General features: G+C 37.8%; 1 protein-coding gene across 12 annotated transcripts in view; it reads left to right on the top strand.

The window, feature by feature from the left end:
* The window catches only part of WDR20 (WD repeat domain 20), a 45,831-nt gene that overhangs the window by 20,961 nt on the left and 1,222 nt on the right, over positions 1–23,648 (top strand). Inside the window, exons 2-5 of one of the 12 annotated variants that reach the window (XM_053979556.1) lie at positions 6,731–6,913; positions 11,642–12,919; positions 17,804–17,934; positions 22,097–22,244. The exons of 1 other annotated variant lie outside the window; for it this stretch is intronic. In XM_053979556.1, coding sequence (XP_053835531.1) covers positions 6,731–6,913; positions 11,642–12,919; positions 17,804–17,893 — 1,551 coding nt within the window. In that variant the 3' untranslated portion in view covers positions 17,894–17,934; positions 22,097–22,244. Of the gene's footprint in view, positions 1–6,730; positions 6,914–11,641; positions 12,920–14,645; positions 14,713–15,855; positions 17,252–17,803; positions 17,935–22,096; positions 22,245–23,648 lie in introns of those variants that run through there. 10 more of the 12 variants (XM_053979561.1, XM_053979564.1, XM_053979562.1 and 7 more) reach the window with 10 other exon arrangements.

The raw sequence follows: 23,648 nt of genomic DNA, 5'->3' as shown, positions 1-23,648 counted from the left end.
GTCTGCTGTTCTGAGGTTTAGAACACTTCTTAGAAATAAAAATATCTACTTTTTCTAGGGTTATTGCTAGTCTCATGCTTTCAGCTTAGACAACTTCCAAAAGAATGTTCTGATCTATACTGTAACCACAGGAACATTTTGGTTTATGGCCTTACTAAAATGGAGTTAACATTGTTATGATAAGCTGTAAATCAAACAGTCGTTTATGTGCATTCTTTATGGTGTTCACATCTACTTTCTTGATCTTGTCAATTATATAAGCATCGGTTCTGTTAATATGACATAGATTTATTTCAAACCAGTGCGTGCTCTTTGCTCCGTTTGAGTGCTCAAAGTAATTCTTCTGGAAACAGAATATGATTATTTTATTGGATCCTTCAGAAAACTGCACTGATCTCTGCCTAAATATGGATTTATGTCCAGTTATCTGGTCTAGAGCTTTTCCCTAAATGTAGGTGGTCACACTTGTCTGCTGTATGAATAAATGCTTAAATCTTGTTAAGTAATGTTTTTCTCCTTTCAAAAGTCATGTATGTCTTGTATGGCCCCAAGTGGGAATTAAATCTAAAAGGGAGAAGAATATCAAGTAGCTTCCCAAATTTGCAAGCAGTTTTGTACAAAATTGATCTTTAAGACTTTGTTATAGATGAATTGTGTGGAACACTTGAAAAAAAATTAGGTTAAATAAAATTACTTGGTGTCCCTGTTTTACTAGCAGAGCTGTTCTTACAGAGTATCCTAGAAACTGTCACATGCCTTAAGTGTTCCTGTTCAGCATTTAATCAAGTGCTTTGTAACTTATAAAAAACCTTCTGCAAAGATACAGGAACCCATTTATGAAGAACAGTATTGTGAGTGGCAAGCTATTGATGCTTCAGTTGATGGAGTTAGAAGATCAGCCAAACTTGAAATGGAAAACTAAAAATAATATTTTTATTGAAGTTTAGAAATGTGACTTCAATATAAAGGAGGTACGTTGAATGCAATATAAAGACCTAAAATTTCCTTGGCATTAATGGCTTTGCAAGGCTCAGGAGGCATTTAAAACTACTCTGTGTACACACACAGCACCTATTATGCAACCCTTGAAACTAAGCACATCACTCAGGTATGGAAAAAGCAGCTCTCGTTTATTTAAGAAACTATCTTTACATTTAAGAAACATATTGTGGCTATAAATAGGGCAACTTCACAAATGGTGATTGTGTACTGCCTTTTTATTGAATCCTGATGAGAATTTTTACCTTTTTTTTTTTTTTTTTTTCTTTCTTTTTGGTTTCTAAATGAAAGCTGAGGAGCTTTTAAACTATTTTAAGTTTTTGGGGGGGCCTTCTGAAGTGAACACGTGTTGACCTGTGCACTACCTGAAAGCTTTGAAGAAGCATCTGAAGAGATGATGTGAGTTCTTGGCAGACTTTAAACTTTCTGCTGAGAAAGCCAAATCAGCAGTCTGTCAGCTTACGTGCAGTTATATTTGTAGCAGGCAGTTTGCTCCTGACAGGCTGTGGCACTGTCAGCTGCACTGAAGAGTGTTTTGTTAGGGCTTTGTACTTGCAGGAAGTGTTGCTTGGACTTTCTGTTGTGTATTTTATATAAACTAAGCAGAACTTTTGCCCTACATCAGTGGTCTTTATAGGGAAAGACAACCAACTTGTTCCTGGAGTTTTTTTGCTTCCTGAATTTCCTTTAAGATGCAAACCAGACCTGTTAAGTAAGCTGGGAGTGGCCCTGTTGCTGCTGTTTTGATTGATCCTAAGCTTAGGATTCCAGGGCTGTTCAGGTGGGAAGGAACCTCTGAGAGGCTCCAGTCTAACCTGCCCCAAGCAGGGTCAGCTGTGAGATCAGATCAGCTTGAAACAACAGTGATGTAACTACAAATTATTCTGTTGCTAGTATTAAGTGATCTGTATTTGGGCTATAAAACAAAAAAATCTGGAAGTCCACTTCTGTGGTAATAAAGTAGAATGTGAAGTATTGACGCTGGTATTTCTGTCAGAAACTTGTGTACAGAAACAAGGAATGGAGTTGGCCAGAAAATTCTACAGAAGTGCCTGGGGTAGCCCCGCTTTCTTGTGTTCCTCAGTGGTCCCTGTCCTTTGGCTAGCTCTGCAGGAAGGAGGAGACCAGCACAGACATGGAGGAGGAATAAACAAGTTTAGTTTTCCCTGTCCTTGCTAATGCAGTGAGCAAGTCAGGGAGGGTTCTGTCCTATTCACAGGAGATTGTGTAAAGCAGAGGGCTCCAGCAAGGGTTGCCTTGCCTCTTTTTCAGCCAAGTTTTAAAGAGCATCTGTGAAGTTCAAAGAAATTCACTTAGTAATAATTCTAAGAGTTGATTTCTTCTGTTACCTGTACAGCATTATGACACAAGCATTAAGCACATTAAGCACAGCTTTCTCAAATTATTCTGTTTCTAGACCAGGGACCATTAAATCCCTGGACAGCAAGGTGTGGAAGAGCTAGCAAGTTACAGGTAGTCAGTTACAAATTTCAAGCTCCAGAAACACTGAGAAAACTGTTTTCAAAAGTACATTGTCTTGGTTCTGTGTGTCTTCTCTTTCATTGTGCACTAGAGCTGTACCTATATAGCCAATCTGTAATCTGTTCAAGATCAATTAATTCTCTGGACAAGAGAGATTTTCTTAAGAGGAGTTTTTGGCAGTAAAATTTTTATTAAATGCTTCACTATTCTGTCTCAATCTCACTTACAGCTATGACCCATTGAAAGCCAGTCTCTTGGCAAATGTAATATTAAATACTATTAAGTATGTAACGGAAGCCTTTTCATGAGTAGAATTGAAATTACCTGGAATAAATTAATAAAGTAATTAATTTAATATCCTGGCAATGTTTTCAGCTTGGAAAGAATTCCAATGTCTATGGCACATTTCATTCAAGTAAAATTTGCAGAAAGCTGCAAATTTAAGTTAGGAAAAGAAAAGATACTGGAAGAAATAATATCTGTCAAGGAGTGTGATTAAACGCTGACTTAAAATAATGTGATTCACTGTTTAGGCAATCTTATTATGAAACCTCTAAGTCTTGGATCAATAAAATAAATCTTGGATAGATATTAATCTTGGGCTTTGACCTTAGAATTACACATAGCTACAGAACCAAGGTCACTGATGCCCATTCTAATCAGATATTTCAGACATCAGAATCTGAATACTTAAAATTTGCTTCAGACTAAGGCAACTGTTTTTTGTTGGGTTTTTTCCTGCCATTTTTTCCTTAATGTTTATGTAGTTAAAGCTGTGATTAATATGTTCCATTTGACTGCCCTTTTACTGGAAGTCATGAGTCCAGGGTGAATGGGCTACTGTTAGACTGTTAGATTTTTTTTTTCCCCTCCCTCCCTCCCCAGCAGAGTGGGAGTAGTTTTGTTAAAACAGTGCGTTGTGAGAGTTAACTAAATAAGAATAGGAAGTCCTCCAAACAGTTACATGGTTCATGTTTTATTTCTAGAGTATGATTTCATCACACAAACCTAAACATTCAGTTTTTCTTCTGTGAGCAAGTGTGAGGTTCTCTTAAGGTAGAGTTTTAACCTCTTCAGAGACAGGACTTGGAAGCTGTTGATGCCCAAGTTACAGCAATTTTGTTCAGCTCTGTCACTGGCTTTATACAGGTGTGTGAGGTTCCTGTTGTTGCCCAAAACCTGTTATTCCTTGGCTCTTTGCCCAGGGGGTACAGTACCTCTGTATGTTGGAAGGAACAGTCTTTTAGCACAGATATCAGTTGGCCAAGGTGCCAGTCTCAGAGCCTTGATTAGCTGATGTACTTCAAGGCTTGCACAGGTAAGGATGCTCTTGGTATTCCTTGCCTTGCATCAGCTGCCCCATTCTGCTTTCAGTTGTGATTACTGAAAGTATTGCTCTCATCATGAACCATCCACAATTGAGGAAGTTTCTCAGAGTGGACAGGCTGGAATAGTGCTGAATGTTTTTCAGAAGATAATTTTAAAGGCATTGGGACAGGAAGTGTGCAAATAGCTTGCTACTAGCTGCTGTGGTGAGGGTGTCTGCTCCTGTGCTTTTAATCTCCATGACTGGCAACACTTAATCTCAAGGTTTTTCTGGGTTTTTTTCGAAGTACATCACCACTTCTAAGTGGGGGGCAGTTCATAACACCTTGTTCAGTAAAGAGTGGCAGATCCTAGGATTTGACAGTTTTTTATGGACAAGATATCATGTAAAAGCTTTTCTCTGAGAATCACATCTTTCACAAAATAGCAAATGGACTAAGTGGTGAGCTGATGAAACACTGAGTCCCCATGTGTGATTGAATTTTATGAGTAAGCACTTTTCTTGTTCTTAGCAAAATCCAATAGCAACCTTCATGAAGAAATAAAGAAAATATCTCCTGGTTCCTGTGCCCATTGATTCTACTCTCTTTCAGTTAAGAGAGATCTAGACCAAAGCAGCACTTTAGTGCTTGTAGATTTGATTTATCTCCATGAGACAACTGTGCTGTAACTGAAAGCAGTAGCTGCATGTAAATAAAAGGCGAGGCATCCCTGTCAGTAGAAGCCTGGTTAATTCTGGGTTGAATTAGTTTATTTATACTTCATTTAAGTTCAGACAGATTCTCACTGCCATCTGGTTCCCAGAGAACAGCTAGAATAAGCACAGTGAAGTCTGTGCTTAGATTTAATTTATCAGAATTTCATGTGTTGCTAGATCTGTTACCACACAATTTCATGAGATGGGGAACTTGTCACAACCAAAGTTGTTGGGCAATAAAAACAACAGCTAGTGATGTAAAATCTCACCCAGACAAAAGAGCAAGTATAGTTTGAACATAACCACCTATTGATTCTTTGCTGCTTAAAGGGACAATGAGGATTCAGAAGAAGGTGGTAATGCCTGTATCCTCTGCTGGCTGGGACAGTCTGTGGTTCTCTGGTCATTCAGCAAGATTCAGGCTAAGTCGTATTTACTTTAGAATGGATCTTTGTTCTTAGGCATTGAGTCCTGCTGCAACTTCTGTCCAGAGGAGAGAACTTCGAGTCTCATAGGTTTGCTTTAATTCTGCTTTATTTGGGGCATGGCTATGTGGTTGTGTAGCTTGCTCTTCCAGATAGAAATGCTACTTCAAGTCTGAGAGTTCTCTCTCGCCACCGCTTGTTTATAGTGATACAGGACAAGGGAATGTTCTGCAGTCTAAGATGCAATTGCAAGACCTTTAGGATTTGATCTTTCAACTTCAAATCACAGATTTACATCAGCCTGTGAGCTGGTGAATGCTTTGTGGCAGGCATGCACGTTATCCTGCCATCTCCCAGTAGAACTAGTATTCTATTTAATTTCTCCTTGAAGAGGTATTCGTAATACTCTCTTTCAGCTTAAAATGGATCTCTGGACTCTGGGGAATGACTTTTTAGTCTGCTGACTTTAGAAATTGTAATACATCATGTCATTTTGGAGTTCTTAACTAGGAGACTGTGCACCTGAATAAACTGGTTTATAATATATGCTGCAAAACATAAGTGCAGCTTTAATATTGTTGTATATAAATGCTTGTCATGCATATCCTGTAGTTAAATTTGCCTTGGAAATGGCTCACCTGTGTAGCTGGTTAGGATTTTTCCCTACTGACAAGTCTAGTTTTTCTCTGTGTAGCTTTATGAATACCAAAGATCTGCTGCTCTTCAGTCCTTGTCCTCCAATGTTTAATGCTCTGGAGCAATTCTATTTTATGTGAAGCTTGTTTACTTTCTCTTTTATTGCTGGCCTGATTTCCTCTGACTAAATATACTGAAAAAGTATATATCAAAATTAGAATCTGAGCCCCAAATCACAGCTACATCTGTAACATTGGCCTGTAACATTGTTGAGTACCTGCAGCTTTCTAATTACTGACTCTGAACCTAGTAAATAGGGAGGTTAAAAAACAATGTTGAACCTGATGTATGATCTTGCATATTAAATGTGTGGGGTTTAATCTCTGGATGATGAAAGATTTAGTTGTCTGTTCAGAAGTGATATGGGGATAAACACTGTTGACACAAGTGAGGGAGCATTTTAAATTGCTTTTCTGTTCCTTTTGATTCTTCTGACACTTAGTGCTAGATCTTAATTTGTTTATATTGAAATTCCTCAGTTTTGTCTGAGCTATATTTGAGTTTTGTTTTCAGAAGCAAATTACTTTGTAGCTCACTGGTGTAAAATGTATTTTATAATCACAGTATCAGTATCTTGAATCACTGTTCCTAGAAAATGCTCTCTTTGGAGCTGGTTGATCATTTTTTGTGATTATGAAGAACAGTATCATTTGTTTGCCTGTTGTTGAAGGATAGACTTACAGTTGAAGAATTATGTGGTTGAGAATATGGTATTTTTAATGCAAAATTGGTTGTACTCAATACTGGGAAAGTGCTACTAGAAAAGTAGACTATACCTTGTGTCTGTGATGGCTCTTGTGGCAGGAGAAGCCTTCTGGTATCTTGAGGACTCACTGGAGCCTTTGTGCTACGGAATGGTTGTCATTGGTTTGTCACATGCTGTAGGTGCAAAGGCAAGGGCAGGTGTAGTTTGTATACTTGCTTAATATAAAGTGAGAAACATTTTGATAACATCTCAGATGTCTCATAAATGCAGAGCTGCTTTTTAAAGCAGGGTTTTGTGACTGCATAAATTGTTGTGTGGTATGAATATTGTTTTCAAACAGACGTGGTTATGTGCACATACTGTGATAAACTGTCTGAATTCTGTTTGCTCTCTTTGCAGGCTGCGGACTTGAGTAAACCAATAGACAAAAGGATATACAAAGGAACACAGCCTACATGCCATGACTTCAATCACTTAACAGCCACAGCAGAAAGTGTGTCTCTTCTAGTGGGCTTCTCTGCAGGCCAGGTCCAACTTATAGACCCTATTAAAAAAGAAACTAGCAAATTATTTAATGAGGAAGTAAGTAGAAATCTTAATATTGTTGCATGCAATGTATCTGTGATATTGAAGTTCCTAGATTTTCAAAGTTCAGTAGATGTGGCTCCATTTGCCTGTGTAGCATATTGTTCAGTCACTGTCTTTGTTTTTCAGCTGTTCCATTGGCTTGGAGTACTTACATAAAAATGTTATTCATTGTGGAAAGATAAAGGCATCTTGTGGGGTTTAAGATTAAAAATTAGGATTTTCTTGTTTTGGGTAATACTATAACTAGAGTTGAGGACAGTTTACAGATGGAAATAAGGTCTGCAAGTCTAAATGCTGCTGTGTGTGCTCTGAATTCAGTTGTTTCTGAGGCTTCTGATTGCCAATGAAGAAGAAAATTTTATGCTGCTATTTAACTCATATTTTATAGTCAAAATATTAAATAAGTTAAAAATACACATTTTTATGGTTGGGACATTACAGCAGAAACTACCTGTATCAAGTATTCCTAAAGGCTTGCTTGGATAAGAGTAGGAAATAAAGCTGAGTGCACAGAAATGTGGAGGGTTTATGATGTCTTGGCCATGTGATGTTCAGAAGGAAACTCTCCATCTGCTTTTTCTTATGCCATGCAGTAAGGGAAGATAGAAGGAGTTCTATGGGGGGCACTGATGCCAAGTTACAGGACCACTGGCTCTGAGTATCTGGTAGCATTGACATTCTTAGAGCAGTAACTGTCCAGATGCTAATAAGGAAAGAAATCCAGTAACTGGGATGACTTGTTGACAGTATTTTCTGCAGAGGATAAGCTCTGGGTATTTGGGTGGTTTGGGGGAGATGATTTTCTTCTTGGGATTGTTCTTCTGCTCCTTTTTTGTTTAAATTCAGTTCTGTAGAGAGGTTTGCAGGTCTCTAGGTTGGTTTGTTTGTTCTTCTTTTCTTTTTTGAAATTTCACATCTGGATTAGAACTTTACAGATTAAATTAAACCTTGCTCAGCTTTCCAAGTATACCTTTCCCACCTCAGAGAGATGTGTTGCCTTCCTCCTTCCTTGTGCAAAGAAGATTGAAGTATTGTTCTCACTGGGGATGTTGTATAATTAGATCTAATTCCTCCTCAGCTTTCTAAAAGTAGCTACATGTAGATCGGAAGAGGGGCGTTTTTCTTCCTACCTGGCCTGTCCCAACTGCTCTGTCTCTGCTTGTGTTGAGTGGGAAATAGTGCTGGAGAATCTTTTAACGACTCTTTTGTCTGTTGGTAAAAACCTCTGTATAAGTAGTTGAAGTGTTAATTTTAGCATTGTCCTACCACCCGCTCCCACCCCCCACAAAAAGTGTCTTATTTATTCTTGTACAATAATACTGTGTTAAGAAGGGTAGCAGACGTACTCTAAAAAGCTGGTTTCATATCACAGAGTAGTTCCCACTTCTGTAGCTGAGCTATAGTTCCTTTGAGAAAAACTTCTGATGGAATGTTTATATCCAGGCCCAGTGCACGTTTCCAGGTGTTTACTATCTGGTGACTACAGTGCAGAGCTGTATTGCAGGCTGAATAGTTCCTGTGGTATTCCCCAAATGCTGGAAGCACTGAAGCCACTTCCATCAGCCAGTATTGCTTTTTGTCTGTGCTATTGTCAGATTACTTGAGTGTGATGGAAATATGCCCTTTGACAGTTTGGTGGAAATTTAAATGAGGTGATCTCTCTTCTTTCAAGCTGATGTAAGGATTTGCTCAGTCCTACCAAAACTACACACAGTAGGCTACAGTTAAATGAGAAATTCTTGTTTCCTACGCTGACCTTATCTGCAGTTACAACCAATGCTAAAACTGAAATATGTTTTTATTCTGTCAATTACAGTATTGAAGTTTGCCCTAGATGTGTTTGTAAGTTCTAGCTTGTATTTTAAGCCCCTTTCAGAGAAACATTAGTGAGCACTGATGTTTGAACCAGTTCATTTTTTTCAAGATGAAGGTACCTATTGGATTTTGAATATATTTTGAGTTTAGATAGTCTTTAGGAATAACTGTAGGCATAAGGTGGTCTGAATGAGTATTAAATGTTCTACAGATCAGCACTCATGCTAGAGGTAATAGAATTCACCACCTGTCCTGTGAGTAATTTGGTGCTTCAGGTAGCCCAAAGCCCTGCTTTGACTATCAGCTGTGGGAGAGCAATCAGAATATATATGATACATGAAATAAATCAACCTGTTATGGTAGGTTATGTTGAGCATAAAATGCAATAGCCCTAGCATAGTCTTAACTTGTTACTATTTTTTTCTTAAATTCTGTTGATATAGAGGATTATAGGGACTTGAAAGGCTGAGGTGGGTGATAGATACTGTGCGGCTTGAGGCTGCCTACATAAATCCATCTGTATCCACAGTGGTACTCCTTCCAGCTGTGTCAAAATTAAACCAGTGATATTTTCTTACTGCCCAAACCAGTCAAATATACCTCACAGATTCATTTGTTTCCAGGTGGTAATTGGTTATTATCAAATTAGCCAGTGCTTTTTCATCTTACTTGTAAATCCTTTTTTAATTTAAACTGAAGCCTTGAGCTGCATTTTTTTCCTAATAAACTTGTCCTATATCTTTGCCAAAGCTGTGTAAGATCTTAACACATATTCTTTGACTGCCTCAGATTTTTCAGTCATTTGTGGCCTGTGCCTGTAATTTTGTCCCTTCAAGTTCTTCAAAACACGACCAAGATAATCTTGGCAAGTGTTTCTGCCTGGTGAGTGAAGCTTCTTCACTTACTATTCTTCCGTCAAACTGAACATAAGCTCTTTATCTCACATCCCTCACTGATGTGCTGATACTGCATTCAGACCATTCTTGTAATGAATCTGCTGCTCCTACTGACTGCAGGTTGGGCTTTGTTGTGCTGCAGAACTTTTGTGAACCCAGCTGAAAGCTTTTAAAACTCCTAGAAGTCATAACTTCAGAGTTTTTATCTTGAGAAGGGGATGCATTGTAGTCACTGTACATGTCAGATTAGAGTCTCTCTGCATCTTGTCTCCCTGAGCTGATCTGTTCTCATTGCAAATTGTAATCTTCTGTTTTTCACAGCCTCCTTGAAGTAAAGATTGGGTTTGCAGAGTTTCTCTGCAGTATTTAGGAACATGTAGGCCAGCGTGGTTATGGACATAAAGTGCCATTTCTGGTAGAAAAGTTGAGCAGGTGCTCTTAGGAGTAGAGGTTGTATGTCAGATTGAGCTGCTTTAGTAGAGAGCAAGAAATTTTACTTTTGTCACCATATTGGCAATGAGAAGACTGGTGCCTACAGGAAACCAGCTGGGCTGGTGTTCCCTGCCCATGTTCTCCTAGTGTGTGCCAGGTAACTGTCTCTGTAATGTTTCTGATACCATCATTATTGAGATCTGCATGATGTATATCAGTGAATATACGACAAATTAGTTAAACTATCACAACAGAATCATAGACTGTATTATTTTAAAGCTACTCCATTTGAAGGAATTTTGCCATATTTAGTTACATCTCTCAGCTGTCAAATATACCATGGCTGTTTTAACCAATGAGAAATTACAGGAGAGAGACTTTCTGGTTTTATACCGAGGTTGACAGCAGTGGAAGTGTAATCTAAAGGCTAGGTGCTGGCCAGGTGCAGCTTTCTAGTGACAGTTCCACAACAGATAACAGTTGATGTGTTATCCATTAGTTTGTTTTTCTTGTGAGTGATAAACAGCATAGCAAGGTTTGGGCGGGGGGCTTCTTCTTCGTTTTTAGGGCTTTTGCAATTTGTTCTGGTATTCCTTAGGCTCTTTATATTTGCACTCTTGCTTTTTGTGTAGCTCAGCTCTTCTTTCTGCTTACAATCAATATGCCAAATCCAAGTCTTGAATGTGCTTGTAAAGAATTACTTGTCTGCAAGTTGCAGCTGAGTGGTGCCATGGAAAACATGGTAAGTTGTGGAAGTTCACCAGAACTACAGTAGTCAAAGGAGTCAAACTTTACCTCTCAGTTCTTAGAGCATTGAAGACATTATGACCAGGAATGTTTGTTTAATACGTGTGCATTCTTTTGCAATGATGAACTCTATTAAAATATTTTGTTTTAAAGGAACGTGCTTAATCAAATGGTAACAGGGTATTGACAGGTCCTTGGCTATTGAAAGAAAAATAATTGGAGGTTGGGGATTCCAAAGTGAAAAGTTTGTGGTACCCTGTGAATTGCATTTATCTACTGACTTTCCAGCCACATGATAATAGGGTCACTGTGTATGCAGCCTTTGCTCCCTGAATCAGTAAAAGCTGCTAGTTTTTTTTTTCAGAGGTTGGATTTTATTTGTGATTTCAGATAAAGTCAGAGCCTAAATTTACTGTTGTTGATTTGTAACCTGTTTGCTGTATAATACAGATGAGTAACTGCCTTTTTTCCCTTTAGTGTATTCAATGTTTTCTTGTTTCCTTCTCATGCTCTTCAACCTACACAGGAAAAAGTAAACCAAAGAACACTGCCTTTAGATTCATAACAGATTGGCTCGACTGAAGTATGGTCTTTTTGGAATGTGACTGGATCATAATAATAACCTTTGAAAGCACTTTGTCTGAAAATAATTCCCTCTTTATTGCCTGATGGGTTTTTGCAAATACAGTAACTAACATAGTTCCAGTCTATAAAGTTAAATTCACTTTATTTAAGTATTGCTCCTCATCCCCCAGAAAGCTCAGATTTATAGTTAATCATGAAAACTTTAATTTTCAGAGTTTCTGATGTGTATCTTCTTTGTTTTTCACAGAGACTAATAGACAAGTCCCGAGTAACCTGTGTAAAATGGGTACCAGGTTCGGAAAGCCTTTTCCTAGTAGCTCATTCCAGTGGCAATATGTACTTGTATAACGTGGAGCACACTTGTGGTACCACAGCCCCGCACTACCAGCTACTTAAACAAGGAGAGAGTTTTGCAGTGCATACTTGCAAGAGTAAATCCACAAGAAACCCTCTGCTTAAATGGACAGTAGGTGAGGGTGCCCTGAATGAATTTGCCTTTTCCCCCGATGGGAAGTTCTTGGCATGTGTGAGCCAGGATGGTTTTCTTCGCGTGTTTAACTTTGATTCTGTGGAATTGCATGGTACAATGAAAAGCTACTTTGGAGGACTGCTGTGTGTGTGTTGGAGCCCTGATGGGAAATACATAGTGACAGGAGGAGAGGATGACTTGGTAACAGTTTGGTCCTTCGTGGACTGTCGAGTTATAGCGAGAGGCCACGGACACAAATCATGGGTCAGTGTCGTTGCGTTTGATCCGTATACCACTAGCGTAGAAGAGAGTGACCCGATGGAATTTAGCGGAAGTGATGAGGATTTCCAAGACCTTCATTTTGGCAGAGATCGAGCAAATAGCACGCAATCTAGACTATCCAAAAGGAACTCTACAGACAGTCGTCCAGTAAGTGTTACGTATAGATTTGGTTCAGTAGGCCAGGACACACAGCTCTGTTTGTGGGATCTTACAGAAGATATCCTCTTCCCCCACCAACCTCTCTCAAGAGCAAGGACACATACAAATGTCATGAATGCCACAAGTCCACCTGCAGGAAGTAGTGGAACTAACCCAGGAAGTAATGGAAACAGTATCACAACACCTGGAAACTCTGTACCCCCTCCTCTTCCACGGTCAAACAGCCTTCCACACTCTGCAGTCTCAAATGCTGGCAGTAAAAGCAGTGTCATGGATGGTGCCATTGCTTCTGGCGTTAGTAAATTTGCAACCTTATCGCTACACGATCGGAAGGAAAGACACCATGAGAAAGATCACAAGAGAAACCATAGCATGGGACATATATCTAGCAAGAGCAGTGACAAACTGAACCTAGTTACTAAAACCAAAACGGACCCAGCTAAAACTTTGGGAACACCTCTCTGTCCCCGAATGGAAGATGTTCCCTTGTTAGAGCCTCTTATCTGTAAAAAGATAGCACATGAAAGACTGACTGTGTTAATTTTTCTTGAAGACTGTATAGTCACTGCTTGTCAGGAGGGATTTATTTGCACATGGGCAAGGCCTGGTAAAGTGGTAAGTTTTAATCCTTAATGCTGCATCAAAGAGCTAGAACTCTGAATAGATAGTTTTCTTGAAATATAATGAATGTTGAATATAAAATTTCTTTATGCTTAATGTAAAAAAATATCCTCAGAGCCATACTTTTGGATACTGCATGCCATATTTCTGAATGATTTGAAGTGTCTTGGATACAATTATTAAATATAGTTGCCTTCCAGCAGAAGAAATAAATACTGTGCATCTAAACTATTGATCAGTGTTCTTATACTTAAGCATAACCACAATATGGTGAAAGCTATTTATGTAAAATTGAAGTAAAACCTGTCAAACACTAAAATAATCATAATCCTTCTAATGTTTTCTAAAAGATAAGCACTCCCAATGAGAGTAGCTTATGAAAAGCTGCTGCTTCTAAGTCTAATGAGAAACGTGAGCCTCTGAAAAAGTGAAAACCAAAGTGTTATATTCCTCCATACTTTTCTGTGGTGGCCTGCCATTAATGTGAAACCATTTCTTATGAAAACATCAGCCATTTTATGCACAGATTTGTGAGCCCTGTACTGACTGTAGTTTATGCTCTTAAATTGTGAATCAGTATTATCAAGGAACTCTAATTATAGCCAGGTTTTGATTTATGTATTTAAGTTAGGAAAAATCCTGCAAGCTCTCAGTAGTTTCAGTGTTCTGTTCCTGTCAGGTTTGTTAAGGCAGTTCAACCACTACAAGCTCGTGTTTTTGATGGCACCTGTTCCATCAGCTGAACCTACATTAGTCTATTACTAGTTTTCACTCTTGTTGTTGATGCACTTGAACACCTATAATATTTTTTTTCTTCTGTCCAATGTATAAATAGCTAAATTTTGACTGAAGCTAAATGTGGTGATTCTTACATTAAAAAGTACTTTGTGCTACAATAGCTCTGCTTGCCAGCAACAGTTCAAAGGAATACAGCTATGAAAACATTTCCAGAGTTGATCTGAGAAAAAGGACCATTATTTTTGTGAAAATTTCTGAAAAGGGATGTAGATTATCACCTGAAGTGAGAGAAATTATCTGGTAATACCTGAATAATGCTATGTTGAGCAACTTAAATGAAAATCTGTTGTTTGTTAGATTTTAAACATTTGGTTCATAAATCTGACTTTTGAAGTAGAGGTACTGTATATATTTAGATACCACATCTTCATTATTATAAACTTGTAAGTAAAACTCATTTTTTTTCTTAAAATTGTTTGTATAATGTAGGCTCGAGATCTTATCAAATTTGTCACAACATACGTATGTGTTAAAATCTGTGTCTGTTATGCATCTTAATGCATATTTAAAGATTGAATCTAAAACTTAAAATTGAAAACCCCTTTATGGGAGAAGGGAGGAGGGTGTTACCTAAAAATATTTTTTTGCCTGAGAACTACAAATCCAGCATTAATTTAAAAAAGAAAAAAAAGCACTCCCTTAAACACTAAATTATTTAAAATGTTTGCTCAAAATGAAAGTATTAAAGCAATTATGCTTTTGTGACTCAGCGCACTTCACATCTTATTAATTACAGCAGTGCCTCAGATTGCTATTGTGAGCTGCATTTTCTTTTTCTTCTAAAACTCCTTTGAATACTATTAAACACTACACTGTCACATTTATTTTTCAGTGGCTGAGGTGGGTTTTGTTAGACTGAGTATAAGTTAAATATTTTTGTGTATTGACTTTGATTTGGAATATGACATTTCAAATATTTCAGAGATAAAGTATGCAGTACCAAAAATCAGGATTTATGTATTGGCCAATATGGAAAACTTTAACTACAGGTAAGTAATTTTCATGCTGAAGTTATCACTTTCAAAATTAATATATTGCACACTGATGTAAATGCCATATTCTTTAGGATGTATTTACTTAGAAATTTACAAATTAATTTGTTTTTCTGATTTCACTCGCATTTCTAGTGAGCTCACTCTGCTGGTAAAAACTAAATTTTGGTGGCATGTTTACAGGGCTTTATTAGGAAAATACTTGTGCCAGAAGGACGTTATGAGCATCTTTTTTGTTTATAGGAAAGCACTTAATTTTATTTAATGAGAATTGTCAAAAGTATAAAACACTCATGGTGATGTCTTTCTTACTGGGTTATATACCATCATTTCTGTTTCACCAGCTGTTTTATCTTAGGATGTCCCATTACTCTGGGGTTTAAAGTTGCTATTTCTAGTCTTCCTTTGACATATGGCTCCCCAAATGATCTTAAAGCTCTGTCGCTTTTTTGTCTGCAAACTCTATAGAGTAAAAGCCTCTGAATCTTGCTGCTGCTTCCATCATTGCCTCAGAAGGCCTTCATTAATTTGATGCCACTGCTAGCCTAAAGAAAGAATTGGATGGAAAAGCAAAGGAGGCTTGCAGTGTCTAATGTAATTTCCATTGAGCCAGTGCTACCTCTCCCTCTCATTTCCAACAGTCATCAAAACATGTGCTGGATAATTTGACAGTATATGACAAATTCTGTTTATTTTTCTTGTTGGGCTTGTGCTGCCCTGAGTGGAAAATAAATCCAGAAGTGTCTCTTCAGCCACAATCCCTCTGCTGGTTGATAGTCTGTACAGTGCTGATGTTGTCCTGACAGTTTGTTTGTAAACTTTCCAAATTACTGCTTCGGTCTGTACAAAACCATACCTTGAGCTTCCTCACGGGATGTACCGTTCTTGCATTGCACTTCAGAACTGCTCTGCCAACTCCCAGTCAGTGAAGTGAAGTGAATGGCAAAATTCTATTAGAAACAAGTTGGATGAGGCTCAGGGTTCATTAGTTTAAAAATTTTTTTTTTTTTTTTTGTGAGCTGGTTTCTGTGAAAGAAGGTTCAGGGCGGTCAGAAAAATAGGTTGCCTTAACAAGAGTATGAGCTTTTCTTCTCAACATGCTGACAATTAGCTGTCGTCTCTCACCCCTGTCTTTCCCAGGCCCTGATGGGAAACCTTAATAGGATTACAGAACAGTTGGATTAATCTGAAAATATAGAAACAGAATTTGGAAGGAACAAAAGTAAACTTTATTGTGCTATCTTTATAGCTACGTCAAACTGAATTACAGGATCTGCAGAAGCAATTTAAAAAACCCCAGCAAAAGCAACCCACAAAACCCCAAAGTGGTACTTGGATATGCAAAATAAGTTTTCTGTGAACTCAGTGGTCAGAGTAACTACTTATGTGATTTCTGTGTTGGACTTCAGAACTGACTGTCTGTACAGCAAATCCATTTTAAGTGAATGAAAGTTGCTGGTGAGTTCCCTGTGTCAGAAAGCTCAAGGTAAGATTGGCCAGAAGCACCCCCAGGTGAAATGGCAGTGTATAACCTAGCAAGAGAAACATCCTACCACTTTGTAAAACAAATGCACGTGGAATTTATTTATTTGACTTATTGTACAGGAAAACTTAGACTTAAATTATAACATCCTTGAATTTTCTAGTTAACTACAATTGTAGTACAGTATCATGTTTTAGTATGACTTCTGTTTTAGTGAAAGTACTTAAACATTCATGTACTATATTTGAGTGAGACGAGCAGCTATACATACTAATTCTTCCTCAGTGGAAAGGAGCATTTCATCATTACAATTGAAGTTCAATTGCTGGTATTTAAGTACTATCAAATAGATTTCTTTCAACGTGATACGGTATCTGTATAAACTTCAGGGATGATTATAGTTAAACTGAAACACAGCTATACAACTTCAGGTTACCATGCTAAAATTTGAATCTTTCTGTAATGTGCACAATAGCAAAGTTGCACATGGCATACCCACATTATCAGGGTGAATTAAAACTAGAGTACACTGGTGTGATATTTATAGCAAGGTATGTGTGTGTGTGCGTGTGTGAGGAGGTGTGACAAGTGGCTCCAGAAAAGCCAGGAGAGATCATAACCCTGTGAAGGCTTTATGATGAGGATGTCTGGATTAGGAAATAACATGACTTTTACTAAACACTTTCTAGAAAACCCATGTTCTGCATTATCACCTCTTAAAATTTGAGTATGTACTTGGAATGACTGTATATGTCTGCCCCTTTAACAATATAAAAATACTAAATTAATATTTAAAATGCTGGCCTGCTTATGTTACAATAATAAAATTTGTGTCAGTTAATTTACTGTCAATTTACATGTAAAGATTAAACTATTTTTTCTGCATTTTATGATTCTGTATACTGGAGTTTGTTAAAGATTGACATGTTAGGTGATACTGTACAAAATTGTATTGACTACCTTTAGTGAAAATCAAAAGTAAAATTCATATGTATTTCCTTTTTACACTTCCATCTAATTTCTTGACAACTTGAATAAATTTCATAGAGCCTTTCTAACATGAACTATTGTTAATTTAACTGTTGCAATAATTAAGCTTTAAGAAGTATTGTTGGTATATTTATAATTTTAAGAAGATCATGTTTGTTTCATACTGCTTATTTTTAGCTGTTCTATTGTCACTGTTACAGCTGAAGAACTTTACTAAATACTTGACATTACAAAATAACTTGCTGGGGTTGTCCTCTGTATACTGATGTTAAATAAAAATGTGTGATTGAACTGTAAATGTAGATAACTTTCAATAGTCCTTTCCACACTTGAGTTTTAATTTATCTTGCAGTGCTTAGGTGGTCTTATGGTCTCACACTGTGCTGAACAAATGGCCACAATGAAACTGTTAACTTGCCATGCTTTAAAGTAAGAAGTTGATCACATCTGTAACCTGTTCTGAGAAAATGTTTCAATTTGTCTCAAGACTATGCAGATGTTTTGATGTTTAAAGCTTGCTGATAAGGTCATGACTCAAGGTAGCTATTTTTTAGGACTAGAGTAACATTAGACAGAATACTTACCAAACCACTTTTCAAACTTGTTTAAACTCAGATTCAGCAGAACACAGACATGGCTGTATCTAGATTCTCTCTGCACACCTGTCCGGTAGGAGCTGGGGCAGAGTGTCGTCATTCCTTCTAGGACTCTACAGGAGCTCTTTCCTCTGTGGACTCTGGTGCAGGGTATGTTCTTTATTCCAGCTTTAGATCTTGGTGTTTACCTAATGATTGCTGAATTTACAGCCCTGAGGATATGGCTCATACAGATGAGTCAAGCATTTTCTGTCTAGAAAAAATAGTCTAGAATGAAACTCATCTGAACTAAAATAAACTAGTCTAAAAATTTGGCTGCACAATTTCTTGGAGCAAATTTAGGGGAAGACTTCAGATATTGTCCTTCCTTTGGAGGGGTTAGGCATTGTCTCACCTTTGCAGCGGTGAGTCTTTGTTAACAAAGAAAAGCCAAACAAATGCTATTTACTGAAGTGTTTCAGAGGCATTTTTGAGGAATTTCAGTGTGAAAGTGAGTTACTTTGCATCCAGTCTGACAGGGAGGACTCTTGTTTGTCTCTTATGCAAAAATACTCTGTAGACTAAAGCTGAAACAATCATCTTATGTAAACTTGAGAACTTTGTGGTACTTCAAAAGCATTGATTGACCATTGTGATGATCTATACATACAACATAGATGCATATTTAAGAATAAGGGCTAGTGAAAGAAAAAATTAAATCTGCTTGAATGCTTCTGGAACATCCAGTTATATCCAATGATGTAAGAACTGGTTGGTCAAACCAGTTTCTCCATAGTGTGAGCCTGAAACAAAACCCAGTTTCCACAGGTTTTGTGGTCACAGGAAGTATTTGGCAAAATATATCTTGAAACATGAAGGTGTCATTTTACTTGCCTTTAATAATGTTGCACAAACCTCTCACGGAAATAACTTCTAAGATCATATTATTTTCTGGGTTTTGAAGCTGGATTTTAGGTAGGTGCTGCTCAACCTTATCAAACTAATTTGGCTCCTTTCTTCTGCTAAGACCACAGTCTTAGCAGACTTACAGCTAACTCACATGGAGTTGCCTTAAGTCACATGCTTTTCCCTGAGGTTTTCCGTGGTTTATCTCAATTTCATTATTTTCTAAACTGAAAATTTTACACCTTACTGACTTTTGTAGTTTGAGGAAAATAGAGAAACAACAGCTTATAAGCCTGTGAGCCCTTACTACTTGAATGAAGCTTAAGGTCCTATTTTTTGAGCCAAGTCAGGTTTCTGCTGGCAAAAGCCTTTTTGCATTTTCAAGCACCCAAGTAGTTGCATCTTAATTTTTTTTTTCCTCTTGGACCTGCATATCTTTCATTCACCTAGTGCCACTGGACAGATCTTTAGTTACTGATGGTTTTCTACCAGCCTTGAATTTGTTTTTTTTTTTGTTGATGGTGACCTCTGTTAAGAGAAAAACTCATTTATATACACAGAAGTTGCAAGTGAAATCCTAAAGGTGCTACAGTCTTTCATAAAGTCTGGTGTCAAATGGTTTATGCATTTACACTTTCGTGTAATGTTATCAGAACAGAGGGAAAAAAGGCAAATGGAATAAAAATTTAAAAGCCCATTTAGTGAACATACAAACTGGGTAAAGACAGGCATCAGCTTTGCTGTATCCCCCTAAATCCCATACGAAATATTTCTCTGTAGCATGTTATGTGAATGAACAGTATGTGCTTTCCTCAGCATTTTCATTAAATTAATTTTATTACTCCGTTAGAGATTAATATGTGATTTAGAGAGTATATGCACTTCAAAACTTTTGCTGGTAAATACTCGTTTGGATAAAGAACTTGAAGATGCAAAGCTTCAGTCCAGATTACTTTGTAACTCTAGTTACGTAGTAACCCTAATTACTTCAGGAATATCACAGTTCTGGACAAGAATAAACTACTGGAATATTTTTCAAATAACTTCCCATTATTTAACATACTAGCAATAGTAGAAATGGTTTAACAAACCAGTACCATTCTTGTATGGGCATTTGTTAATTTCATATTTTAATTGGTTTAATTGCATTAGTGAAGTGTACTATGAGACTTCTTTTTTTACATTGGATTGTTTGTTACGTTGGACCCTTTCCTTTATTTTTTCTACCTTGCAATTTCAAACCAGAAATTAGAAAGATGAGCAGAGTTTGATGTCCAATATGTCCTGAGTGCCAGCAGAGCTGTTTCCCTGAAGGAGACATGCACTTTCTGTATCCTGCTTGCATGTCCAAACTTGCTGTTTATTATCTAGATTACTGAAACTGTATGACTGCACCTTTGGCTTCAATTAAACATCTTCTAATTTAAATTAAGAAAATATTAACTCAGTGGCTACTGTTGACTTTTTTCCTATTTAATATTGCAATATCTTCCTGATTTTTTTTTTTTTTAATACAGCAATTACATGCTGATTTTTCATAGCTTCTGTTGTGAAACTTATGTTTCATGTCTTTGGAAAAAAGCCCCAGACTTTTGTCTGGATTGTATGTAGAATTTTTAAAAATATTACCCACCCCTCTCCTCACAATCCCATAAATGGGGAGGAGGGTTTGCGTTCGTGCTGCTGCAGCGAACAGACCCCAGCAAATGAGTGCCACGAAGCTCGGGTGCAAATGGCCTTCCTGATTGTATTTGTTATGGCTTTTCATTCCTACCCATGCCAGCGTATTTTTACCAGATGTGCAAAGTCCTGTGTGTTTCAGGAAGTCAGAGAATGCATGGATAAACAGGATAGCCCTAGCAGCTAGAGCTGAAGCAGCCTGTGTTCAATACTCACAGCACTCACTAACTGATTTAGGAAAAATAACCCCATCCTCTGAAAGCTGCATTGCTCAGCCGTGGAGTGTCCCATTAAGATGACAACAGCTACCTCTCTGAGGTTGGGATGAATATTGTTTTGCTGAATTCCTGTCTTGGACCTCATAACTCTTCCATATCCCATGCCTGCTAGACTCATATGCTGACAAAATACTACTGCTAATAAAACACTACATTTATTTACAAAACTTTGAGCAGTGTCTTAATTTGTTCCTGCTGCTTGCTCAGTGGGATCTGTTTGTCCTTAAGCCTGAAGCTGCTGTACCATGTGGCAGAGCTGCAGCTGTTGTGGCTCTGCTCTTCCATTTTTCCTGTCACAGCTGTTAACGGGCTGACTTGGCTGCTGCTCTAATAATTTTTTGCAGCTTTTGTTCCATCTTTTCCCACCTGATAGACTGGGTGGTTCCATCACAGAAAGCAAAACACTCTATTGCCTTTCTTCTTTCTTTACAGGCAGGAGCTTTTTCTATTTTTTTCATTACCTTACCCGTAGTATTCTTCCAGAAAATGTAACTACAACTGTTCCAATCCCACACCGTTCGTATCACAGATGAGACTTATTGTGAACTTTTGTATCAAAGCAGTAACTTTATTTGAGCCCTCACTTGCTTTTCTTAGGTTGTTTTCCTCTATCTCCTGTGTTACATCGAACACAACCTCGTGAATAACCTTGCTTGGAAGGTTCTGATACAATGGCAAAATGCTGTAGAATTTTTGTTTTAATCAGGACCCACTGAGAACTCACCACCTTCGGTGAAACTTATGTGCCTAAAAAACAAATTCATACTCTTGCTTTTCTTGTATGAACATTTAAGATATCTTCTGAAATCAAGTACTTGGAAGAACTCCCAAACTTTCTGGTCTCTCCCCTAGGAGTGAATTTCTGAACAGCATCATAGCCTAGTCCAAGTTTTAAGGCAGTACTTGCATATGTTTGTTCCATCTGCAGAAGCACAAGGTTATTGGCCTTGAGGTTATTTCCACTTCGGTGTTTCTCTGGCTTGCCTGCTCAGAGTTGTAGAATTAATTCAGAGCAAGGACTAAAATACAAGGAATTCCTAGTACTCGCTGAAAGCCATCTGCACTGAGCTGCTGCTCTTCAAAGCAGGGAGCATTCACTGCCTATGAGATGTAACCAGGACTGACTCCTTGTTCCTAGTCTTGGAACTTGCATTCTAGAGTGGTTGGTAGTTCACAGGGAATAAGGCACCACACTGAATTTCAGTATGTGCTGCCAGTTTCTAGAGGAATCCTAGAAAAATAGATTAATTTTGTTTCCCAAGAATTGGTTGTGTTACAGTGTAAATCCAATGCTAGAATAGGGCTTATTTCTCCTGTATTGAGCGGTTATGAGCCTGTTGAAAAAGACTTGACATTATTCCATCCCTAGAGCTTCCTGTGTGCTTATAAAGCACATATTTGCATATGAACAGGTTGAATTGCTGATTTAATTAATACTGAAAATAATACCTTTGGACGTCTTTTTCCAGGGTACTTCAGAGTTGCTTAGTGGATGTAATCTTCTGGCAAGAAAGACCTTCCAGTTGCTGCTGGATTTAATAGACTTGTGAAGAATGCTTCAGTAATGAACTAGTGAATTCTGATTCAACCTTGTCACTTTCCAACAAAACTTCCCTGGTAAAAATTTCAGAAGTGCTTCAGTGGCTTGTTTGCTCTAAAGTTCTGCCTTCTTTCACCATCTAGTCCATAAGTAATAAATAGGAAACTTTTTGTTCTCGTGAAATATGCAGGATCTTTGCACATCCTGAATGTCAAGTGTAAAGAACAACCCACTTCAGTCTACCTCAACAGTGCTTGAATCAGATATTCCTTGCATAAACAAATACAAGTAAAGGTGTTCAGGTTTCTTCAGGTGAGGCCTATGGAAGGTGCCAAGTTAAGTACCATGTGCTTTGTTATATATAAATGTCATATGGACCATATGCAACTACAGTCTGCCATAAATCCTGCAAAATATCCAGGTTCATGACATATCCAAAATGATCAGATGTTTTTTTTAAAAAGAAGGGCTTTGGTTTTAACAGAAATTTGATTACTTGAATCCAGTCAGCCTGGCCCTCTTTCCCCTCTTTCCACCTCTTCTGAGGTCAGGGTTTACTTCCATCATCATGACCTCTCAGTTCTTGGATCCCAAGTTTGAAAGAGCTCCTGTAGATTCTGAAGAAGTGACATAATTCTGTCTTCTGTCTGTAAGCTAATTGCTGCCTGATCTTGTCTAGTTTGATGGATCTGAGTCCCAGGATCTTAATTTGGAGGTAAGAACATAAGTTGGGAGCTGCTTAGAGGAGTTGCTGAAAGTGCATTTATCATACCTACAAGGTGAGGAGTTGCATGGGGATACTTGCTGGCGTGCTTCCAGCTGCCAGTGTGCTTCCAGCTGCCAGCATGCTCCTTGGCCTGCTGGCACTCGGTAGAACTAACTAATGACCTTATAAGAAGGCTAATTGTATTTTGACAATAAGCTTTTCCTAAATAAGCCTGATAAAGTTACTTTTATATGAATTATTAAAAAGGGGCTACTATGCATACATCTGAAGTGGGGTCTGTCCGTTGGTACCTGTAGGTTTCATCCATAAGGTGTAGTTGCTTTAATCCAGAGCAGCAGCCTCTGTGTAGTGAGGGGCACCGCGCAGTCATGGGGCTGTGTGTGAAATAAGTCTCTTGATTTGAATGGCAGGGTGGTTAGAAGAGCTGGTAACAAGTTTTCCTGAGTGTGAACTTAAATTGTAAGGAAATCTCTACTGAACTCTTGTCAGTGTTTCATTCTGTTTTAAAATTTCCAAAACAAATATTTGGTTAGACGATCTATTTTTCTATTCAAACCTTGTAATAATCAATCACATATAAGAGATGGAGCGTTTCCCTGTGTCAGGTCAGGTGTCAAACATACTGATACTGAAATAGGCTTTTTTGACACCACCCCAGTAAAATGCTGATCACTTTTTTGGTGTGTGATTTTTAGAGTTTCACAATTCACTATGACTCCAAGTCCAAGGTAGATTAAACCAAATGCTGGGATCA

The sequence above is a fragment of the Vidua macroura genome, chromosome 6 (genome assembly GCF_024509145.1).
Source record: "Vidua macroura isolate BioBank_ID:100142 chromosome 6, ASM2450914v1, whole genome shotgun sequence".
NCBI classification, from domain to species: Eukaryota; Metazoa; Chordata; class Aves; order Passeriformes; family Viduidae; genus Vidua; species Vidua macroura.
Note: the sequence above shows the minus strand (reverse complement) of the source record. Positions and strands in the feature narration are given on the sequence as shown.